General features: G+C 48.6%; 1 protein-coding gene across 1 annotated transcript; it reads right to left on the reverse strand.

Moving 5' to 3' along the window:
* Positions 1-427: 427 nt before the first annotated feature.
* On the reverse strand, positions 428-12,490 carry LOC311221796 (phosphoenolpyruvate carboxykinase [GTP], mitochondrial-like; the record flags this gene model as incomplete). The annotated part of the gene is made up of 4 exons (XM_084307192.1): positions 428-675; positions 1,610-1,682; positions 8,977-9,113; positions 12,355-12,490. 4 exons carry the CDS (start codon positions 12,488-12,490, stop codon positions 428-430), a joined length of 594 nt encoding a protein of 197 aa, XP_084163318.1.
* Between the last annotated feature and the right edge of the window lie 8,712 nt (positions 12,491-21,202).

Here is a 21,202-nt window from a genome sequence, read left to right on the forward strand (position 1 = left end):
CCCAACGAAGACTCAAAAACACGTCAAAAACACCCCAAAAAAGAACGGGATCACCCCCAAAAACAAAAGAAAATACCAAAAGCCATAGATCCACCCCACATGTCCCCCTAAACCTAACTGATGTTCTCCAAAACCCACAATTTACACTTTTCCACCATGATGACCACGCAAAACCCAACGAAACCCAACGGAGACCCCAAAACACGTCAAAAACACCCGAAAAAACAGGATCACCCCCCCAAAAAAAACAAAAGAAAACCCTAAAAAACAGAAGAAAACCTCCAAAACCATGAATCTGCCCCCAAAAAGACCCTATACTCACCTGAAGTTCTCCAAAACCCACAGTCCACTCCCATTCCCTGTAACGACCAACGAGAACACAACGCAACCCAACGGAGATCCCAAATGACATCAAAACCCCCCAAAATCAACCCGGATCCTCAAAAAAAACAAAACCCCGTGATTTCACCCCAAAAGAGCCCCCCACCAGCATGTGCTCAGCCAGCCAGCCCTCGTCGCAGGCCATGCGGGAGGCGATGCACAGGGCAAAGCACTTCTTGCCCAGCAGTGAGTTGCCCCCGTTACTGCTGCCGAAGGACGTGATCCTGCACTCGGCGGGGACATGGGCCACCAGGGTGCGCTTGGGGTCGCAGGGCCACCCGTTCACCAGGGGCTCTGCGAAAAAAGAAAACAATTTTTGGGGTGAATTTAGGGGTTTTGGGGGCTTTTTGGGTTTTTTTTTTTTTTTTTTTTTTTTTTTTTGCTTTTCTATGGCTTTTTTTGTGTGTCTACTTGCTTGTTTTCTTTTTAAAGGGGAGTTTTTGCTTGTTTTGTGGTGTTTTGGGGGCGGTTTTGCCTGTTTTGGGGCGGTTTTTGGGCGTTTTTGCGTTTTTATTGGGCATTTCTTGGGCATTTTTGAGCGTTTATGGGTGTTTTTTGGGGCGTTTCTGCACGGTTTTGGGTGTTTCTAGGGTGTTTTTGCTTGGTCTTGGGCGTTTCTTGGGCGTATTTTGGGCGATTTTGCGTGTTTTGGGGCATTTCTTGAGCGTTTTTGCGTGTTTTTGGGTGTTTCTTGGGCGTTTCTTGGGTGTTTTTGCGCATTTTGGGGCATTTCTTTGGTGTTTTTGCACGTTTTGGGGCGTTTCTTGAGCGTTTTGGCGTGTTTTGTGGCATTTCTTGACCATTTTTGCGTGTTTTTGGGCATTTCTTGAGCGTTTTTCAGTGTTTTGGGGTTTTTCTTGGGCGTTTTTGCGCGTTTTTTGGGTGTTTTGGGGTGCTTTTCAGCGTTTCTTGGGCGTTTTTGCATGTTTCTTGGGTGTTTTGTGGTGTTTTTTGGGCGTTTTGGGGCATCTCTTGGGCGTTTAGGTGCATTTTGGGGCGTTTTTGCATGTTTTGTGGGTGTTTCATGGGTGTTTTGGGGCGTTTCATGGGCGTTTTTGAGCATTTATGGCTATTTTTGGTGCATCTGTGCGTTTTGGGGCATTTCTTGGGTGTTTTGGGGCGTTTTTGCACATTGCTTGGGCGTTTGTGCGCGTTTCTTGGGCGTTTTTTGGGTGTTTTTGCCTGTTTTGGGGAATTTTGGGGGCATTTTGGGGGTTTTGGGGCTCACCTCGCAGCGGCAGAGGCCAGCTGATGGAGTGGAGGCAGCGGATGAAGTCCCCGGTGGCCAGCGAGGGGAAGATCTGGTGGCCCACTGTCGTGGTTTAACCCGACCGGCAGCTAAACACCACGCAGCCGTTCGCTCACCCTCCCCCCTCCCTCTCTGGGACGGGGGAGAGAAATGGAAAGTGAAGCCCGTGAGTTGAGATAAAGACAGTTTAATAAGACAGGAAAAAAAAAATAACAAAAATAATAATAACAATAATAATAATGATGATACAATGGGGATAATATGAAAGTAATAATAGTATGTACAAACAAGTGATGCACAATGCAATTGCTCACCACCCGCTGACCGATGCCCAGCCTAACCCCGAGCAGTCCGGCCCCCTCCCCCCGGCTAGCCACCCCTATATATTGTTTAGCATGACGTCAGATGGTATGGAATACCCCTTTGGCTAGTTTGGGTCACCTGTCCTGGGTCTGTCCCCTCCCAGCTCTTACTGCACCCCCCAGCCTGCCCGTTGGCAGGACAGAGCAAAGGCTGAGATGTCCTTGGCTTGGTATAAGCATTGCTCTGCAACAATTAAAGCATCGGGGTGTTATCAGCACTCTTCTCATTCTAAGCCAAAACACAGCATTCCACCAGCTACTAGGAAGAAAATTAATTCTGTGCTAACTGAAACCAGGACATCTATCCACCCCTTATTCCATACCATTTATGTCATGCTCAGGTTACACTCTTTTCCATACATTCTAATTAGTCACCTATAGTAATCATGGTAGTGATAACATACAGTATAATATACTATTTAACATGGTGCAATTCAGTTCATGGGCTATTCTCACCCAGTATTAAATCTCCTTGAGGTACACACCGGACCTCTCCGTTCTTTTGCATCACCCACCAAGTATATCCAGGTCCCTGAGCGAAAACAATTCCACGAATAGGTTTGCCTTTTCCTGAGGCAGGAGTAGCCCAGACTGTTTTACCCAGCATATTTTTTACATGCACTACAGGAACTTTATCCCCATCTACAGTACGTAACAGGTTTGATTGGGCAGGTCCAGCTCGGTTGGTAGATCCCCTAGTATTGACTAACCAGGTGGCCTTTGCCAAATGCGTATCCCAGTTTTTGAACGTCCCAGCGCCCATTGCTTTCAAGGTAGTCTTTAACAGGCCATTGTATCGTTCAACTTTCCCGGAGGCTGGTGCATGATAGGGGATGTGATACACCCATTCAATACCATGTTCTTTGGCCCAAGTGTCTATAAGGTTGTTTCGGAAGTGAGTCCCATTATCTGATTCTATTCTTTCTGGGGTGCCATGTCGCCATAGGACTTGCTTTTCAAGGCCCAGGATGGTGTTCCGGGCGGTAGCATGAGGCACAGGATATGTTTCCAGCCATCCGGTGGTTGCTTCCACCATTGTAAGTACGTGGCGCTTGCCATTGCGAGTTTGAGGGAGTGTGATGTAATCAATCTGCCAGGCCTCTCCATATTTATATTTCAGCCATCGTCCTCCATACCAAAGAGGCTTTGACCGTTTGGCTTGCTTGATTGCAGCACATGTTTCACAGTCATGAATAACCTGTGCTATAGCGTCCATGGTCAAGTCCACCCCTCGATCACGAGCCCATCTGTATGTTGCATCTCTACCTTGATGGCCTGAGGTGTCATGGGCCCATCGGGCTATAAATAATTCACCTTTATGCTGCCAATCCAGGTCCACCTGAGCTACTTCAATCTTAGCAGCCTGATCCACCTGCTGGTTGTTTTGATGTTCTTCAGTAGCCCGATTCTTGGGCACATGAGCATCTACGTGGCGTACTTTCACAGCCAGGTTCTCTACCCGAGCAGCAATATCTTGCCACAATGCAGCAGCCCAGATAGGTTTGCCCCTACGCTGCCAGTTGTTTTGCTTCCATTGCTGTAACCATCCCCACAGGGCATTTGCTACCATCCACGAATCGGTGTAGAGATAGAGAACTGGCCATTTTTCTCGTTCAGCAATGTCTAAAGCCAGCTGAATGGCTTTCACTTCTGCAAACTGACTCGATTCACCTTCTCCCTCAGCAGCTTCTGCAACTCGTCGCGTAGGACTCCATACAGCAGCCTTCCATCTCCGATGCTTCCCCACAATACGACAGGACCCATCAGTGAACAGGGCATATTTCTTTTCATTCTCTGGCAACTGGTTGTACAGTGGGGCTTCTTCAGCACGACCCACCTCCTCCTCTGATGATATCCCAAAGTATTTGCCTTCTGGCCAGTCCATGATCACTTCCAATATTCCTGGGCGACTGGGGTTTCCTATTCGAGCCCGCTGAGTAATCAGTGCAACCCACTTGCTCCATGTAGCATCAGTTGCATGATGCGTAGAGGGGACCCTTCCCTTGAACATCCAGCCTAGTACCGGTAATCGGGGTGCTAGGAGGAGCTGCGCTTCAGTACCGACCACCTCCGAAGCAGATCGAACTCCTTCATATGCTGCCAATATCTCCTTTTCAGTTGGAGTATAGCGGGCCTCAGATCCTCTGTATCCCCGACTCCAAAACCCCAGAGGCCGACCTCGAGTTTCCCCAGGTTCTTTCTGCCAGAGGCTCCAGGTGGGGCCGTTCTCCCCGGCTGCAGTGTAGAGCACATTCTTTACATCTGGTCCTGTTCGAACTGGCCCAAGGGCTACTGCATGGACTATTTCCTGCTTGATTTGTTCAAAGGCTTGTCGTTGTTCAGGGCCCCATTCAAACTCATTCTTCTTGCGAGTTACTTGGTAGAGTGGGTTTACAATCAGACTGTAATTTGGGATGTGCATTCTCCAAAACCCCACAACACCTAGGAAAGTCTGTGTTTCTTTTTTGTTAGTTGGTGGAGACATAGCTGTTATTTTGTTGATCACATCCATTGGGATTTGACGACGTCCATCTTGCCATTTTATTCCTAAAAACTGGATCTCCCATGCAGGTCCTTTGACTTTATTTTGTTTTATGGCAAAACCGGCTTTCAGAAGGATTTGGACTATTTTCTTCCCTTTCTCGAAAACTTCCTCTGCTGTGTCACCCCACACAATAATGTCATCGATGTACTGCAGGTGTTCAGGAGCTTCCCCCTGCTCTAGTGCAGACTGGATCAGCCCATGGCAAATGGTAGGGCTGTGTTTCCACCCCTGGGGCAGCCTATTCCAAGTATATTGGACTCCCCTCCAAGTGAAGGCAAATTGTGGCCTGCACTCTGCTGCTAGAGGGATGGAGAAAAATGCATTAGCGATATCAATTGTGGCGTACCACTTGGCTGCCTTCGATTCAAGTTCATACTGAAGTTCCAGCATGTCCGGCACTGCAGCACTCAGTGGTGGCGTGACTTCGTTCAAGCCGCGATAGTCCACTGTTAGTCTCCACTCGCCATTAGACTTTCGCACTGGCCATATGGGACTATTGAAAGGTGAATGAGTCTTGCTGATCACTCCTTGGCTCTCCAATTGACGAATTAGCTTATGGATGGGAATCAGGGAGTCTCGGTTGGTGCGATATTGCCGCCGGTGCACAGTTGTGGTAGCAATTGGCACTTGCTGTTCTTCGACCCTCAGCAACCCCACAACAGAGGGGTCCTCTGAGAGACCAGGCAAGGTAGATAATTGTTTAATGCCCTCTGTCTCTAAGGCAGCAATACCAAAAGCCCACCGGAACCCTTTTGGGTCCTTGCAGTATCCTCTTCTAAGATAGTCTATGCCAAGGATACATGGAGCATCCGGACCAGTCACAATGCGGTGCTTTTCCCACTCATTCCCAGTCAGACTCACTTCAGCCTCCAATACAGTCAACTGCTGAGATCCCCCTGTCACTCCACAAATATAGATGGGCTCTGGTCCTTTATAGCTCGATGGCATTATAGTACATTGTGCACCGGTGTCTACTAAAGCCTTATACTTCTGTGCGCGTGATGTGCCAGGCCATCGAATCCACACAGTCCAATAAACTCGATTGTCCCTTTCCTCCCCCTGGCTGGAGGCAGGGCCCCCCTAATCCTGGTCAGAATCTTCCTCGTTTCTGTGTTTGAAGGACTGTCTGCTGGAAGTTGGAGCAGCAAACTTTTCGGAGAATCCCTTTTTCCTGATTGTTTTCTTTTGCAACTCACGTACCCGTGCCTCTAGGGTCGCGGTAGATTTTCCATCCCACTTTCTCATGTCCTCTCCATGGTCTCGTAAGTAAAACCACAGGGTGGCACGGGGTGAGTACCCACCATATCGTCTTCCTTGTGTGGGTGAACGCCTACCCCTGACAGCTGAGACACTGCTTTGTACAGGTGCGAAGGAGAATAATCTCTCTTCAAGTTGGTGAACCTTTTCAGAAAGTTTCTCCCAAGTGTTCTCCTTTGGTCGGTGGGCACTGGTTGGTTCAGGTGGGGAGGACAATAGATTCTCTTCAAGTTGGTGAACCTTTTCAGAAAGTTTCTCCACAGCTGAGACGCAGGCCTGTAAGGAAGAGGAGAGACTTTCTTCGTACTGCCGGAGTTGTTTAGCCGCTTCACCCACTGTGGGTTCCTCATCCTCTTTCCAGGCCATTATTGCCAATGAGCTGGCATATGATGATGGTGCACTCCGTACAAACTTCCGCCACATGGGTCGTGTACACTTGACTTCATCTGGATCTGTGGATGTTTGATTGAGGTCTGGATCCTCATAAATCACTTCCCGTACGGCTAATTCCCTCAGGTACTGGATTCCCTTCTCCATAGTGGTCCACTTGCCTGGTAGACATAAAATATCTTCCTTGAAGGGATACCTTTCCCTCACAGCTGAGAGGAGACGCCTCCAGAGGCTGGTGGGTCGTGCTCCATCTGCAATTGCTTTGTCAATGCCGGCGTCTCGAGCAAGGGATCCCAGCCGCTTGGCTTCCCTGCCGTCTAATTCCACACAATTGGCTCCAGAGTCCCAGCACCGGAGCAGCCAGGTGACAAGCTGCTCACCTATACAGCGACCAAAATCTTTTCGCACATCTCGTAGCTCGCGCTCGTTTAGGCTTCGGGTAGTTACTGTTGCTCTTTCGGCATCCTCATCTTCCTCCTCCTGAATCCTTGACGGCCCAGCGTCGTCATCATCTTCGTCATCTCTATACTTAGTTTTGGCAGAAGCCTTACCTGGATTGGCAGAAGACTCTCTGCGTTCTAAACGACTTGAATTTCTGTACCATATTTTCACCTTCTCTACAGGGGCAGCTTGCACTGCTACTGCTCGTTTCTCTGACTTTGTTACAGGGTCTGCCACAGGGGTTGGAATGCCCTCTGCAGGGTCAACTTGCACTGCTACAGCTCGTTTCTCTGACACGGCCACAGGAGCTGGAGCGGCTACAGGAGCTGGAGCAGTTGCAGGAACCGGAGCTGTAGCGGCTACAGGAGCTGGAGCTGGAGCTGGAGCAGTTGCAGGAGCTGGGACTGGAGCAGCAGTAGGAGCTGGAGCTGGAGCGGCTTCAGGAGCTGGAGCTGGAGCGGCTTCAGAAGCTGGGACTGGAGCAGTTGCAGGAACTGGGACTGGAGTAGCGGCCGGAGCTGGAACTGGAGCGACTGCAGGAACTGGGACTGGAGTAGCGGCCGGAGCTGGAACTGGAGCGACTGCAGGAACTGGGACTGGAGCAGCTGCAGGAGCTGGGACTGGAGCGGCTGCAGGAGCTGGGACTGGAGCGGCTGCAGGAGCTGGAGCTGGAGCGGCTGCAGGAGCTGGGACTGGAGCGGCTGCAGGAGCTGGGACTGGAGCGGCTGCAGGAGCTGGGACTGGAGCGGCTGCAGGAGCTGGGACTGGAGCGGCTGCAGAATCCACCGTAGGGGTCACAGTGGCCGTTGGATCTGTCACAGGGTTTGGAGTGGCCGCAGGGTCTGTCACTAAGTTGACAGCAGTATCAATGGCAGCTCGATAGGCATGAGCCAGGCCCCAGCACGTTACAATGATTTGTGTTACTTTGGAACTGCCAGAATCATTACACCTTTTTTTCAAGCATTCTGCCAGTTTTTGAGGATTTTGCCATTGTTCAGGGGTGAATTTCCAACACACTGGGGGTGCCAACTGCTCTAGATGCCTGCCCATATCCACCCATACTCCCTGCCACCCACAACTATACTGCCTCCGGGCAGATCTCCGGATGAGCTTCATAAGTAGTTGTTTAACTTTAAGCAGAATCTGAAGTGCATTCATGAGGCAGAACAACAAGACTATGGTATTCTGAGTATTCCAGAAATATTCAATATCTTGGAGAGCTATTGTAACAAGCTCAGGGGATAAGAGGGTGGTGAAGGAGGAAGGCAGAGTGACCCAGGAGGATACAGGGGTGGTGAAGGAGAAAGGGAGAGTAAGCAAGTAAGGAAAAATATCCTCCCCTTTCCCCTCCACAGATTGACTCTCTAATGGAGAAAAACAATAGGTATAATTGCTAATAGTTCCCAAGATGCTGTTTCCAAAGTACAGAGTCCACGATGTTACTGAGTATAAATACCAAGTTAGAGTCATGACCAGATATCTTATCGTCTCATAAGCCATTGCTATAACACTTAGTACCATAATGGTCTGAAACCAGGGCCCGGAGAGGAGAAACAACACTACAGAGAGCAAATACGGAAAATAATGTACTATAATACTCAATTTGGAAAACAGGCGCAGCAGAGTTGTGATTAAAGCAATCAGCATCATGACAAGTGACTATTAAGCAGGTCTAATCCTTACACCAATTTTAGTTTAACACACTCTGATCAGATCTGCCGTTATCTCAACCTTTCGGGCCCCACGTTGGGCGCCAAAAAGACTGTCGTGGTTTAACCCGACCGGCAGCTAAACACCACGCAGCCGTTCGCTCACCCTCCCCCCTCCCTCTCTGGGACGGGGGAGAGAAATGGAAAGTGAAGCCCGTGAGTTGAGATAAAGACAGTTTAATAAGACAGGAAAAAAAAAAAAATAACAAAAATAATAATAACAATAATAATAATGATGATACAATGGGGATAATACGAAAGTAATAATAGTATGTACAAACAAGTGATGCACAATGCAATTGCTCACCACCCGCTGACCGATGCCCAGCCTAACCCCGAGCAGTCCGGCCCCCTCCCCCCGGCTAGCCACCCCTATATATTGTTTAGCATGACGTCAGATGGTATGGAATACCCCTTTGGCTAGTTTGGGTCACCTGTCCTGGGTCTGTCCCCTCCCAGCTCTTACTGCACCCCCCAGCCTGCCCGTTGGCAGGACAGAGCAAAGGCTGAGATGTCCTTGGCTTAGTATAAGCACTGCTCTGCAACAATTAAAGCATCGGGGTGTTATCAGCACTCTTCTCATTCTAAGCCAAAACACAGCATTCCACCAGCTACTAGGAAGAAAATTAATTCTGTGCTAACTGAAACCAGGACACCCACGCGGGTCATGATGCGCATGGAGGCCACGACGTAGGGCGAGTCGGTGAGCTGCACGCCCGCCTTGGCCAGGGGTGATGGGGGAGGGGGCATGCTGAAGGGGATGATGTACATGGTGCGGCCTGGGGGACCCCAAAAAAAGGGTTGGAGACCCCAAAAAGGAGACCCCAAAAAGGGTTGGAGACCCCAAAGAAAGGTTGAAGACCCCAAATAGGGTGAGGAACGAGACCCTAAAAAGGAGACCCCAAAAAGGGTGAGGAAGACCACAAAAAAAGGTTGGAGAAGAAGACCCCAAAAAAGGTTGAGTTGAAGACCCCAAAAAGGGTTGGAGAAGACCCCAAAAAGGGTGAGGAAGGAGACCCTAAAAAGGATTGAAGAAGACCCCCAAAAAAGGGTTGAGGAAGGAGACGTGAAGACCCCAAGAAGTGTGAGGGAGGAGACCCCATAAAAGGGTTGGAGAAGACCCCAAAAAAGCATTGGAGAAGGAAACCCCAAAAAGGGTTGAAGAAGACCCCAAAAAGGGTTGAAAAAGACCCCAAAAAGTGCTGAGAGAGGAGACATGGAGACCCCAAAAAGGGTTGGAGAAGGCCCCAAAAAAGGGTGAGGAAGACCCCAAAAAGGGTGAGGAAGATCCCAAAAAAGGTTGAAGAAGAGACACCAAAAAAGGTGAAGAAGGAGACCCCAAAAAAGGATGGAGAAGACCCCAAAAAAGGCTGAGGAAGAAGACCCCAAAAAGAGTTGAGGAAGGAGACATGAAGACCCCAAAAAGGGTGAGGAAGACCCCAAAAAGGGTGAGGAAGGAGACCCCAAAAAAGGATTGGAGACCCTAAAGAAAGGTTGGAGACCCCAAAGAAGGTTGGAGAAGATCCCAAAAAGGAGAGCTCAAAAAAGGTTGAAGAAGACCCCAAAAAAAGGTTGAGAAAGGAGGAGATGTGGAGACCCCAAAAAAAGGTTGAAGACATGAAGACCCCAAAAAGGGGGAGGAAAGAGACCCCAAAAAGGGTTGGAGAAGACCCCAAAGAAGGGTTGAGGAAGGAGACCCCAAAAAGGGTTGGAGACCCCAAAGAAGGTTGGAGAAAACCCCAAAAAGGAGAGCTCAAAAAAGGTTGAAGAAGACCCCAAAAAAAGGTTGAGAAAGCAGGAGATGTGGAGACCCCAAAAAAAAACATTGAATTGAAGGCATGGAGGCCCCAAAAAGATTGAGGGAGGAGACCACAAAAAGGAGACCCCAAAAAGGGTTTGAAACCCTAAAATGGGTGAGGAAGACCCCAAAAAAGTTTGGAGAAGACCCCAAAAAAAAAGGTTGAAGAAGAAGACCCCAAAAACGGTTGAGGAAGGAGACATGAAGACCCCAAAAAGGGTGAGGAAGACCCCAAAAAGGGTGAGGAAGGAGACCCCAAAAAAGGATTGGAGACCCTAAAGAAAGGTTGGAGACCCCAAAGAAGGTTGGAGAAGACCCCAAAAAGGAGAGCTCAAAAAAGGTTGAAGAAGACCCCAAAAAAGGTTGAGAGAGGAGACATGAAGACCCGAAAATGGGTTGGAGACCCCAAAAAAAGGCTGGAGACACCAAAAAAGGTTGAAGAAGACCCCAAAAAAAGGGTCGAGGGAGAAGACCCCAAAAAAGGTTGAAAAAGGAGATGTGGAGAACCCAAAAAGATTTGAGGAAGACCCCAAAAAGGTTGAGGAAGAAAGAATCCTTTTAAAGGATTTTGCCCCCTTTTTATAGGATTTCTTCCCCGCTCTTTTAGGAATTCTCTCTTCCCTTATAGGATTCCCCCCCCTTTTTTTATAGGATTTTTCCACCTTCCTTTATAGGATTTCCCCCTTCTTTACAGGATTTCCCCCTTTTCTATAGGATTTCTCCCTATTTTTATAGGATTTTCACTCTCCTTATAGGATTTTTCCCCTCCCTTATAGGATTTCTCCCCTTTTTATAGGATTTTCACCCTTTTTATAGGATTTCTCCACCTTTTTTATAGGATTTACCCCCTTTTCATAGGATTTTTTCCTTTTTCTAAAGGATTTCCCCCTTTTTTATGGGATTTTTTTTCCCGTTTCTTATAGGACTTTCTCCCTCCCCATTTTTTTAGGATTTTTCCCCCCTTTTTATAGGATTTCTCCCCGTTTTGGGGTCTGACCATCCATGCAGCCCGGGAAGCGCTGCTGTAGGGCCTGCTCCAGCTGCTGGGGGCTCATCCAGTTGGGTTCCCCCCTTTTTATAGGATTTGTCCCCATTTTTATAGGATTTTTCCCTTTTTTTTAATAGGATTTTCCCCCTTTTTTTAATAGGATTTGTCCCCAGTTTTATAGAATTTTTCCCCCTCTCCTTTTTTATAGGATTTTTCCCCCTCCCTTTATAGGATTTCCTCCTTTTTGATAGGATTTTCTCCTTCCTTTATAGGATTTCTCCCCATTGTTTATAGGATTTTCACCCTTTTTATAGGATTTTTCTCCCTCCCCTTTTTTATAGGATTCCCCTCCCCATTTTTATAGGATTTTTCCATCTTCCTTTATAGGATTTCCCCCTTCTTTACAGGATTTCCCCCTTTTCTATAGGATTTCTCCCTTTTTTATGGGATTTTTTTCCCGTTTCTTCTAGGACTTTCTCCCTCCCCATTTTTTTTTTAGGATTGTTCACCCATTTTTGTAGGATTTCTCCCCGTTTTCGGGTCTGACCTTCCATGCAGCCCGGGAAGCGCTGCTGTAGGGCCTGCTCCAGCTGCTGGGGGCTCATCTAGTTGGGTTCCCCCCTTTTTATAGGATTTGTCCCCATTTTTATAGGATTTTCCCCTTCCTTTATAGGATTTCTCCTCCTTCTTTATAGGATTTTCCCCCTTTTTATAGGATTTCCCCCTCCCCTTCCTTTATAGGGCTCTCCCACCCTCCTTTATAGGATTTTCCCCCTTTTCTATAGGATTTCTCCCTTTTTAATAGGATTTTTTCCCGTTTCTTTTAGGACTTTCTCCCTCCCATTTTTTTAGGATTTTTCATCCATTTTTATAGGATTTTCCCCATTTTTATAGGATTTTTCCCCCTACCTTTAGAGGATTTCCCCCGTTTTAATAGGATTTGTCCCCTTTTTATAGGATTTGCCCCTTTTCTATAGGATTTCTCCCATTTTTATAGGATTTCTCCCATTTTTATAGGATTTTCACCCTCCTTATAGGATTTCTCCCCTCTTTATAGGATTTACCCCCCTTTTTTTAGGATTTCCCCATTTTCTATAGGATTTCTCCCCTTTCTGTAGGATTTCCCCTTTTTTTGTAGGATTTGTCCCCTTTTCTATGGGATTTTTTTCCCGTTTCTTTTAGGACATTCTCCCTCCCCATTTTTATAGGATTTCTCCCCGTTTTGGGGTCTGACCTTCCATGCAGCCCGGGAAGCGCTGCTGTAGGGCCTGCTCCAGCTGCTGGGGGCTCATCCAGTTGCCCAGCTGCGGGGTCCCGTTTTGGGATCGGGCGGGCACAGCATCCCGCTCCCGCTCCGTCACCAGCGCCATGTGGCTCTCCACCCGCGCCACCTCCCGGGGGTCAGTGCGGGCCAGCCAGCTGTGGGACGGGACACAAAAACCCCAAATCAGACCCCAAAATCCCAAATCAGCTGCATCATCGTGAGTATCCGCACGTCCCCATGTTACATATTTCATTTTGCCTCATTCACAATCGTGTTTTTTGGTCAAGAAAAGTTATCACAAGGAAAAAAAGAATTGTACTTCTCTAATAAGTAGTCTTCGTTGTCCAGCCAGGATCGGTAAAAATCCCTGTTCGCCGGGAACTAGAGCCCTTCATAGACCACCGGGGGGGGGGAGAAAGGCCTCCTGCCCGGCCGGGCTCCCCTCCGCTGCCCTGAGGGGGAGCAGGCTGCGTCCCGAGCCCTGTGGGTCGGGATGCCCTGAGGGGAGGGGGGGGGGGTGCAGGTCGCAGGGCCTGTAGGCAGGGCTGGGAGCTGAAGTGTTCCCTCCCCCTGTATCAGCCCCTTCTGGGCCCTGTGAGACGCGGAGCTGCTACCCGGGGTTAGGCCCAAGGTCGCCTGTCAGGCCCGGGGCTGCAATTCCCCTCGCCCTGCCCTTCTCTCCCGCTCCTGAGCCCTTCCTCAGGCCTTGCTGGGCCCTCTGTCCAGCTGTCTGTCCATCTATCCGACCCTCTGGCCATCTGTCCCACCACCCTGCCCCGTCTCTGCCCTCTCCTTAAGGAAGCAAAGAGTCCCCGGGCTGCCTTCTTGGGGGGGGAGGAGTCGGGACTCTGCCGCAGTTACGGGGTCGATGAAGGGTTGTTTAAGTGCCTCTTGGTTTTAAAAGTTGCTCCCCTGAGCTGCTGGCTCTGCTGCCTGCTACAGCAAATGTTCGGGTGCCATCAGCATCGCGCTTGGGCGTGGGCACTGACTCTGCGGAGGACAAAGCTAAGATTCGGGTGTATTGTGTACCCTGCCACCAGCCATCGTTTTTTTTCCCCTAGCAGATCAATTTTGAATTATTTTCCGAACTTTTCGCGGCACGGTAGGCTCTTCCAGCTATGATTTGTGAAGCTGTGGGGGCCCTCAGGCATTTGCTGCTGGCAGAGGAAAAGCGCTTGTCGAATTTGTTGTAAATACTTAATGTTTGGACAAAACCACGCGTGTGTGTGTGTGTGTGTGTGTGTGTGTGTGTGTGTGCGCGCGCGCGTGCGTGTTGTGACGCCCCGGCCCCACCAGGGAAAACCTCCGCCGACGAAACTGCTGCTGGAGCTCACGCAGGCCTTCAGCGTGCCAAAGGACTTCACGGGGACTTCTGCCGGCTCAGTAATGGGGGAGAAAAAGCAAAATCAGGAGGAGGAGAGCTCAGAGACTGCGCCCACCTGCCCTCGCTTTCCCTTCACCCCAAGCCCTGTTCTACGATCAGCCTTCGCCTCTTCTGCCTGCGGTGCTGGCAGCGGGAGCGGCGAGGCAGCGGCAGCCATGGCGTACCGCGGGCAGGGCCAGAAGGTGTAGAAGGTGGTAGTGCAGCCCATCGTATCCTTCCTGCGGCTGGGGGGTGCCGGGGAGGTGGGTGGGGGGCGGCTCGGACCTCAGGGGGCTCGGATCTGGGGCCCTGGGGGCTCGGCCCGGGCCTTGAGGCCTTGTCCCGGGGCCCTGAGGCCTCGTTGTGGGGTTTGGGGCCTTGCCCCGAGCCCGGAACTGTTGTCCCCGTGCTGAGCCCTTAACGCAGCGCCCCAGAACCTCATCTTCCGCTACCTGCAGAACGTGAGTACTGCGGGGAGGGGGTGGGGATGGGGATTTGGGGGTGTGGGGGGAGTGGGGAGGGTCTGGGGATTCCCCTTGGTGAGTTTTCGGCTCCTGGCCGTGTCACGGGACGAGTTTGTGGGGGATGGAGAACTGTGAGGCGTGCTGGTGGGCACAAGGAGCCCAGCGTTTCCCCCTCGTGTAGCCGGGCATGCAGGGGTTTTCCCTTGTGACTGGAAACGTGTTCTTCACCGAACGTGTAGTATTCACCCGATGGTATAACGCTCAAATGTCAGATTGCTCATTGAAACTGCCCCTGAGAGTTGCTCCTCGGAGCGTTTGGGAGCTGTCGTGGCTGTGGCTAGCAGGTATTTCTGAACACATGAGAGAACAAAAGTGCTCAGTGTTTGTGGCCCGACTTACTCTCCTCCTTCGTTCTGCAGAGGTCGAGGATCCAGGTGTGGCTCTATGAGCAGGTGAACATGCGGATAGAAGGCTGCATCATCGTGAGTATCCGCACGTCCCCATGTTTCATCTTTCATTTTGCCTCATTCACAGTCGTGTTTTTTGGTCAAGAAAAGTTATCACAAGGAAAAAAAGATTTGTACTTCTCTGCCCTTCCCCTCGCCCTGCCCTTCCCTCCCGCTCCTGAGCCCTTCCTCAGGCCTTGCTGGGCCCTCTGTCCGGCTGTCTGTCCGTCCATCCGACCCTCTGGCCATCTGTCCCACCACCCTGCCCCGTCCCTGCCCTCTCCTTAAGGAAGCAAAGAGTCCCCGGGCTGCTTTCTTGGGGGGGGGGAAGAGGGGAGGTTCTGCTGAGAAAAAAATGAAAGATTTCCCCCTTAACGGGCGCCTTGCGAGTTATTTCAAGTTCCAACTTTCTGCCTTCCTTCCGTAGCAGTGCCTCTAAGGGGTGCGCTGTAAGGCAGCCCTCATCTGGCGCGTTGCTCCTCCGTTCCCCCAAGGAACTGCCTTCAGGATCTGACTGACTCTGGATGCACCCGGTTGTCGCCTTAATTTCTCCTTTAGCTTGCTGAAAACAAGCCGGTTGGGTGACCTTTTGCGTTTCTCGCTTAAAATTTAGATCGAGGAGGTCTGTGTTTCCTTACGCTGATGTCCACGCTGAAGGTGCAGAAGGGTTCCGTGCTGTTGCTTGGGTCAGCCTTGTTGCCAGGTTCGGAATGTTTATCCTACCAGTGCTTCGGTGCTGTTGGGCTGCACTCAGAGTGTGAGCTCTGGGCGTTATTTCTCAAATACTGCGTTATTTGAGCGTACAGACCCGAGATATTCTGCGGAGAGGTGATTTAAGGCACGTCAGAACCACCGCTGTGGCGTGTGCCAGCGTCGGACGCCCGTTCGAGTGATTGGGCGGAGCAGGTGAATTGAATTTGGTGCTGGGTGGCGAGGTGGTGTTGGGGGAAGAGCTAGGCTAAGGAGAGCTTCCTCTTGCTCTGCCCCTTCCCATCTCAAATGGCCGCTTCCTGGGGAGATGGGTTCGTTGGGAGGTTAACTACAACGTTACAGTGAGGATGAGGAATCATCTTTAGTCCTGTAGGTATTTGCTGCCAGGCCGCAGCGTTGATTTCAGAAATTGTATTTAAAAAAGGGAAAAGAAAGGAAAGATGTATTCTTTACCATACTCTCTTTTCTCGGAGAGTAGATGGAGGAGCTTCAGCAGTGCCCTTCCTCCGGAAACGATTCCCAGTGTCTGCTCAGACACTGAGGAGGAAAATGGAGGAGAGCCACCCGATAGAAATAAAGGAAAGAAGGGGTCATGGATTAAGGGAAAAGCACTACTTAAAAAATTGGTGCTCTCTAAAAACGGGTTAAGGGTTTGGGACCTGCAGGTGCTGCCTACAGCTGTGTGCGTTGCAGTCATGCCTGTTGCCACTGAGCAAAACGGGGAGAGCTGCTTTGTCGAACGCGGCGTGTTAAAGCACGTGCCACTGCCTGGAAGAAAAGCACGGACTTCCCTCGTGTGGGACTTCTTCCCTAGCGATCTGTGGTTAACCTGATGGTTTCCCATAAGCTGTGAATGTTTAAAAGAAAACAAAAAAACAAAAAAACAAAAAAACAAAAAAAAAAAAAAAAAACCAACACCAACGTTGAGAGTGGTGAAGCAGATCCTCACCTGGGGACTCAGAATCAGCAATGACATCACCATGCGAAGCATTGTGTGTGCTTCGGGTCGGGGCTGCTGCGAGCCTCGCAGCGGGGACGGAGAGCGGATCCGGGGTGCCTCTGTGTCAGCCCTCTGCCCTGGTGGCTTCGTGAGCACTGAGAGTTTGACTCCTGTGTTCCCAGCTTTCGCTTGCGCACCTGTGGTGTGGCAGACCCAGCGAGCTGCTTCCTCAGCTGGAGGAGGAAGAGGAGTGACCTCAACATTGCCGAGGTAAAGCACAATTATGGAAAATATTTGGCAAAGATGTGGGTTGTACCAGTGCGGCTGCTGCAGCTGCAGCAGATCCTGGAGCATTGGAGAAGATAGAGAGGGGTTTCTTCGTGAAAAGAATGCTGTTAAAAGTGTTTTCATGCCAGAAATTAGGATAAACGCCTCTGTTGTTTGACATCCTCTTTTGACCGGGCACATTGGCATTACAGCGGACCTGGCACGCTGTTTGTATTAAAAAAAAAAAAAGGTGTTTTAGTCAGGGCAGGCCAGAAACCTGCCTTGGCACTTGCACATCGCAGCAATGCTTACAGACCCTGCATCCTGGCCTGGCAGCCAGGATCTAAATCCGATGGTGCTGTTGGTAAACTGAAGCTCAGGAAGCGCTTCTGGGTTTTTCTGTCCTTCCATGTGAATTTTTACCCTGTGAAGATGGTGTATGAAGCTATTTTCGTAACAACAAATAGGTTTAAAAGCAGTTTCAGTTTAACATCTACATGCTTGGGTGTTATTAACAGAGCTTTGTATACTGAGCTGGTGCTTGGTAGGAGAAAAAACATAAATCTTACCTGGGAAACCTGGAGCCCCTCAGCTACATACTGCTATGAGGAAACTCAGATGTAAGAACACACTTAAATAACACCTCACCAGAGCTGTTGTGCTCCTGACCAGCAAAGGCACCTTTTTCCAACACTGTCGTACTGGAAGTTGATGCAGCTGGTTCCATCCGTAAAGTGTGACTGTACAGTGCTGTAAAAGAAATATTTTTTCACAGCTTTGGAGAAAGTGAAGCAGAGAAAACCACACATAACCACTGATACCTGGACCCCAAACTGCCACAGACTGACAGTGATGCCCACTGGATATCTCCTGATACCCTGCTGCCTTCTGACTGCTCCAGCAGAAGTCCCGTTTTAATTAGCCAGCAGGTCCCTCTGAGGGAGGGACTTTGCTAAAACTCCTGCCGTAGGAAGTATCCTACGGGAGCCAAGTTGCTAAACTGATGTGTGGTTTTCCCTTAACCCCCTCACCCCTGACTTTCCAGCTCCTGACGACACTGCCAACGTGTGCAGTGTCACCGTGTGCCAACTAGGTGCCAGCTGCCATGGTTTATATATTGTAAAATTAGTGATCTGGGACTCGTGAGCACTGAGAAGAGATTAGCAATTGCTTAAGAGCTTTCCTTGTGTCGCTCTGGGGCAGGGAGATGGGTGAAACATCTTAGGCTTGAAAGTGATTCCCTGCAGAGTGACGTGCTCAGATCTGCACAACAGATCTGTCGTTTGGTCACCTTATTAGATCCCTGCTTGAGAGGTTGCTTGCAAGAATCGATTCCTCTTCACCTTAATGTGTCAAGCTAAAGACAAATCTGTGCCGAAGCACTGTCTGATCAGACGAGTGCCTCAGTTCAGGATTGTTCTTTGACAGCTACAGAAACAGCAGGACGATCAGCGCCTTCAGGAACAGATGAATTTGATCTTGAGGCTGTCATAAAACAGGTCCCTGAAGTTTGAAGACTCTTCAAATAGTTTGGGCCAGCAAGGAGCAGCTGTACGTGGCGGCTGCGGTAACTCGGGGCTCCGAGTCTCAGAGAGCGTGGTGAAAGGTGACCCCCAGCTGGCTGCTGGAGGAAGCTGAGGCAGCGTTCAGCTCTAACCTTTGCCTTCTTGGCTGGCATCTTTGCACTCCTGCTGTCAGTCGGTGTTGAGTGTCCGTCCCCCCCGCCTCAGACCATGCCCTCAGATGTAGGCAGCGTTTAGCAGCTAGAATTCCCTCAAATAGAAAGAGTACAAATGATGCGTTTTCTGCTTTTGCTTTGGAACTCTTAGCTTGAGGTTTTCCTGCAGGCCATGAGGTTTCTTGCAGCAGCAGGGATGAGTTCTGTTAGCAAGAGGCTGTTCTGTGCTTCGACTGTGGGAAGATGAATGGTTACGTGTGCACCGTTAAATATAACTTGACACCTAGCACACCGCACTTGCAGCCTGTGGGGTGCTTTAACAAGCAGGTAAATCAGCAGAGGCTGTTTTGCAGCCGGGGTGATGCTGGGTGATTAAAAAGCAGGGGCAGAACAAGGAGTTTCTAGTGTTTGTTCTTGCTTGTCATCCGACTCTCCACTTCCACTGTTCTTTAAGAAAAAAAACAAAAACAAACAAACAACAAAAAAAAACAAGGGGTAAGCATCTTAATATCTTTATTATAAATGGAAGGCACAAAACAGGCCAGCAACAGAGACTGTCCAAGAGAAATGCTTTGTGCTTTATAAACGAACAAGGCAGTACCCTTAGGTGGGTGTGATAATCCTCCTCTAATGCGTTTTTGGGGTGCAAAAATAGATTTGTTCCTTTCTTGCTCTTCTCTGCAGGACAAAGGCAGAATAGGCAACTGCAAAGTTAGACCAGGGAGGTCAGTTTGTTCCGTACTGAGAAAGACAAGCTTGTAAAACAAACTAGACAGATTTTCTTTGTACTATTCATCTTCCTTCAGCAAAGGCAAAGCTTATGACACTTGTTGGTGTGTATTTCCAGACCCCCAGCTACTGGCACTGTAGCGCATCTCTAATTCTTTGGTACAAAAGGTTCAAAATCTCTTAATGCAAAAATTTTACCAGCACCCTGGAGCAAAAAAAAAAAGAAATCGAAAAATCTTACCGACTTCTATTACAGACCTGCTGAGTGCACCAGAGTTACTCACTTTTATTCAGGCTTTCAGGGGCAACTTCAGTTGGTTTAGCGCTTGGATTGCTATGTTGGCAGATGTCAGTTTAAAAAAAAAAAAAAAGCTTTTGAGGTCCTTTTTAAAATGAGACTGCTTTTTTGGAATTTGGAATACTGCAAGGTATTGTTGGTTTTGCTTTCTTCCCATTCCTTAGACCAGATCCATTCAGATTCTGAACAGCGTTCCTGGTCTGTTCAGGAAAATGGAAGGCAACAAGCAAAATGATGAGCTCCTTGGACAGTCAAAAGAGCTAAATCTGGAGAGAGTTTTGAGTCAAACTTCCATGCTAAGGAGCACCAGTAATTGTTAGAAGTAGCTGCAGAGGAACCTGCATGGCACTGGGTGTGTTTCTGAAGGTGCTAAAGGTCCGAAGTGACGATTCCTATCCATACTAAAGAAGAGAAGGAAACCTTGCACTTAACTACTGTTTTTATTCCCTTTGTCCAGCAGTCAAAAGCAGTAACTAATATGAGAACCCAACTTTTCCTCTCTTTATTTTAGATTTGGGAAAATTCCCTGCCAAAACAATATTTCCTGGAAAATTCACTAGTGTTTGTGTGAGTAAAAGCTTCCAACCTTTTATTATGAATTTGTAAGAACTATTTCATCCACTTTTGTCCAGAAGAGTCAGAAATAATTTGCACAGAAATGTGCAGCGTTTTAATGAAAGGATTCAGAATCACTCTAATTTGAACTTTATCTGGTCTGGTTGCAGGTTTTGTGACATTTAGTGTCTTTAAAAAAAAAGAAAAATCAAAATTTCTAGCTTCATATCAGAAAAAAGAAAAAAAAATGCTTGTGGCTAAATAAAATCTGTTGCAGCTCTGCTCAACGAAAGATCATTGGCTGTTAAATTGGACCTAAGTCGTCTTCTCTAACCTTTCATGATCCTGCAGCAATGGATGGTGATGGATATATGGATTAGGGAACAGCACGTGATGGCAAACCTGTGGTATTTGCTACAGCGCAGAAAGAAAAACCAAATTGCTTCCAAAAAATCAAACTAATTCAAAATCCTTGGTATCATGCAGCCATGCCACTGGCAAAGTGAGCATTCCCCTGCCTCTCAAAGCTTGCTGTACCCTTGATCTGCTGTCTTGCTGCTGTTAATTGATTGCAACTCTACGTGTCTGATCAGGGCTACGAGTTGTTCTCGATATGGAGATCATACAACATATACTGTGCACGCTTGTGTGTATAGATATGTTTATCCTGTATGCATGTACATCCGTATGCATATTTGTGTGCTGGCCCCCAGATCCCTCATGTTACAAAGCATCGGCCTCAAAGGCATACTCATCAAAATCTTTTGTAGAGCCTCCATTTTTTTCTAGTTCCCTCAAAATGAGAGAATTTTTATGCGCTCTCTGTGTCGAAAAGGCAAAAATTCTGATTTTCACTGTCGCTCTCGCTAACTTTCTCTCACTCCCTCCTCGTGTGTGTATAAACACAGATGTGTGTATGCGTATGCACATCTGTGGCTTTAGATGCACTGGTATGTTTTTTGCTGTACAGGTAATAAAGACGGGGAAAGGTTTTTGTGTTTTCTTAATAGGTGAAGAAATCTTGAAGACCAGAGATTGGAATATGCTGAATTTTAAATTAAAAAAAAAAAAAAAAAAAAAAGTTAAATTGTCCGGCTGTGGAAGATTGTCGTGGTTTAACCCGACCGGCAGCTAAACACCACGCAGCCGTTCGCTCACCCTCCCCCCTCCCTCTCTGGGACGGGGGAGAGAAATGGAAAGTGAAGCCCGTGAGTTGAGATAAAGACAGTTTAATAAGACAGGAAAAAAAAAAAAATAACAAAAATAATAATAACAATAATAATAATGATGATACAATGGGGATAATACGAAAGTAATAATAGTATGTACAAACAAGTGATGCACAATGCAATTGCTCACCACCCGCT

This window comes from Netta rufina (assembly GCF_964035555.1).
Source record: "Netta rufina genome assembly, contig: SCAFFOLD_53, whole genome shotgun sequence".
Lineage (NCBI taxonomy): Eukaryota > Metazoa > Chordata > Aves > Anseriformes > Anatidae > Netta > Netta rufina.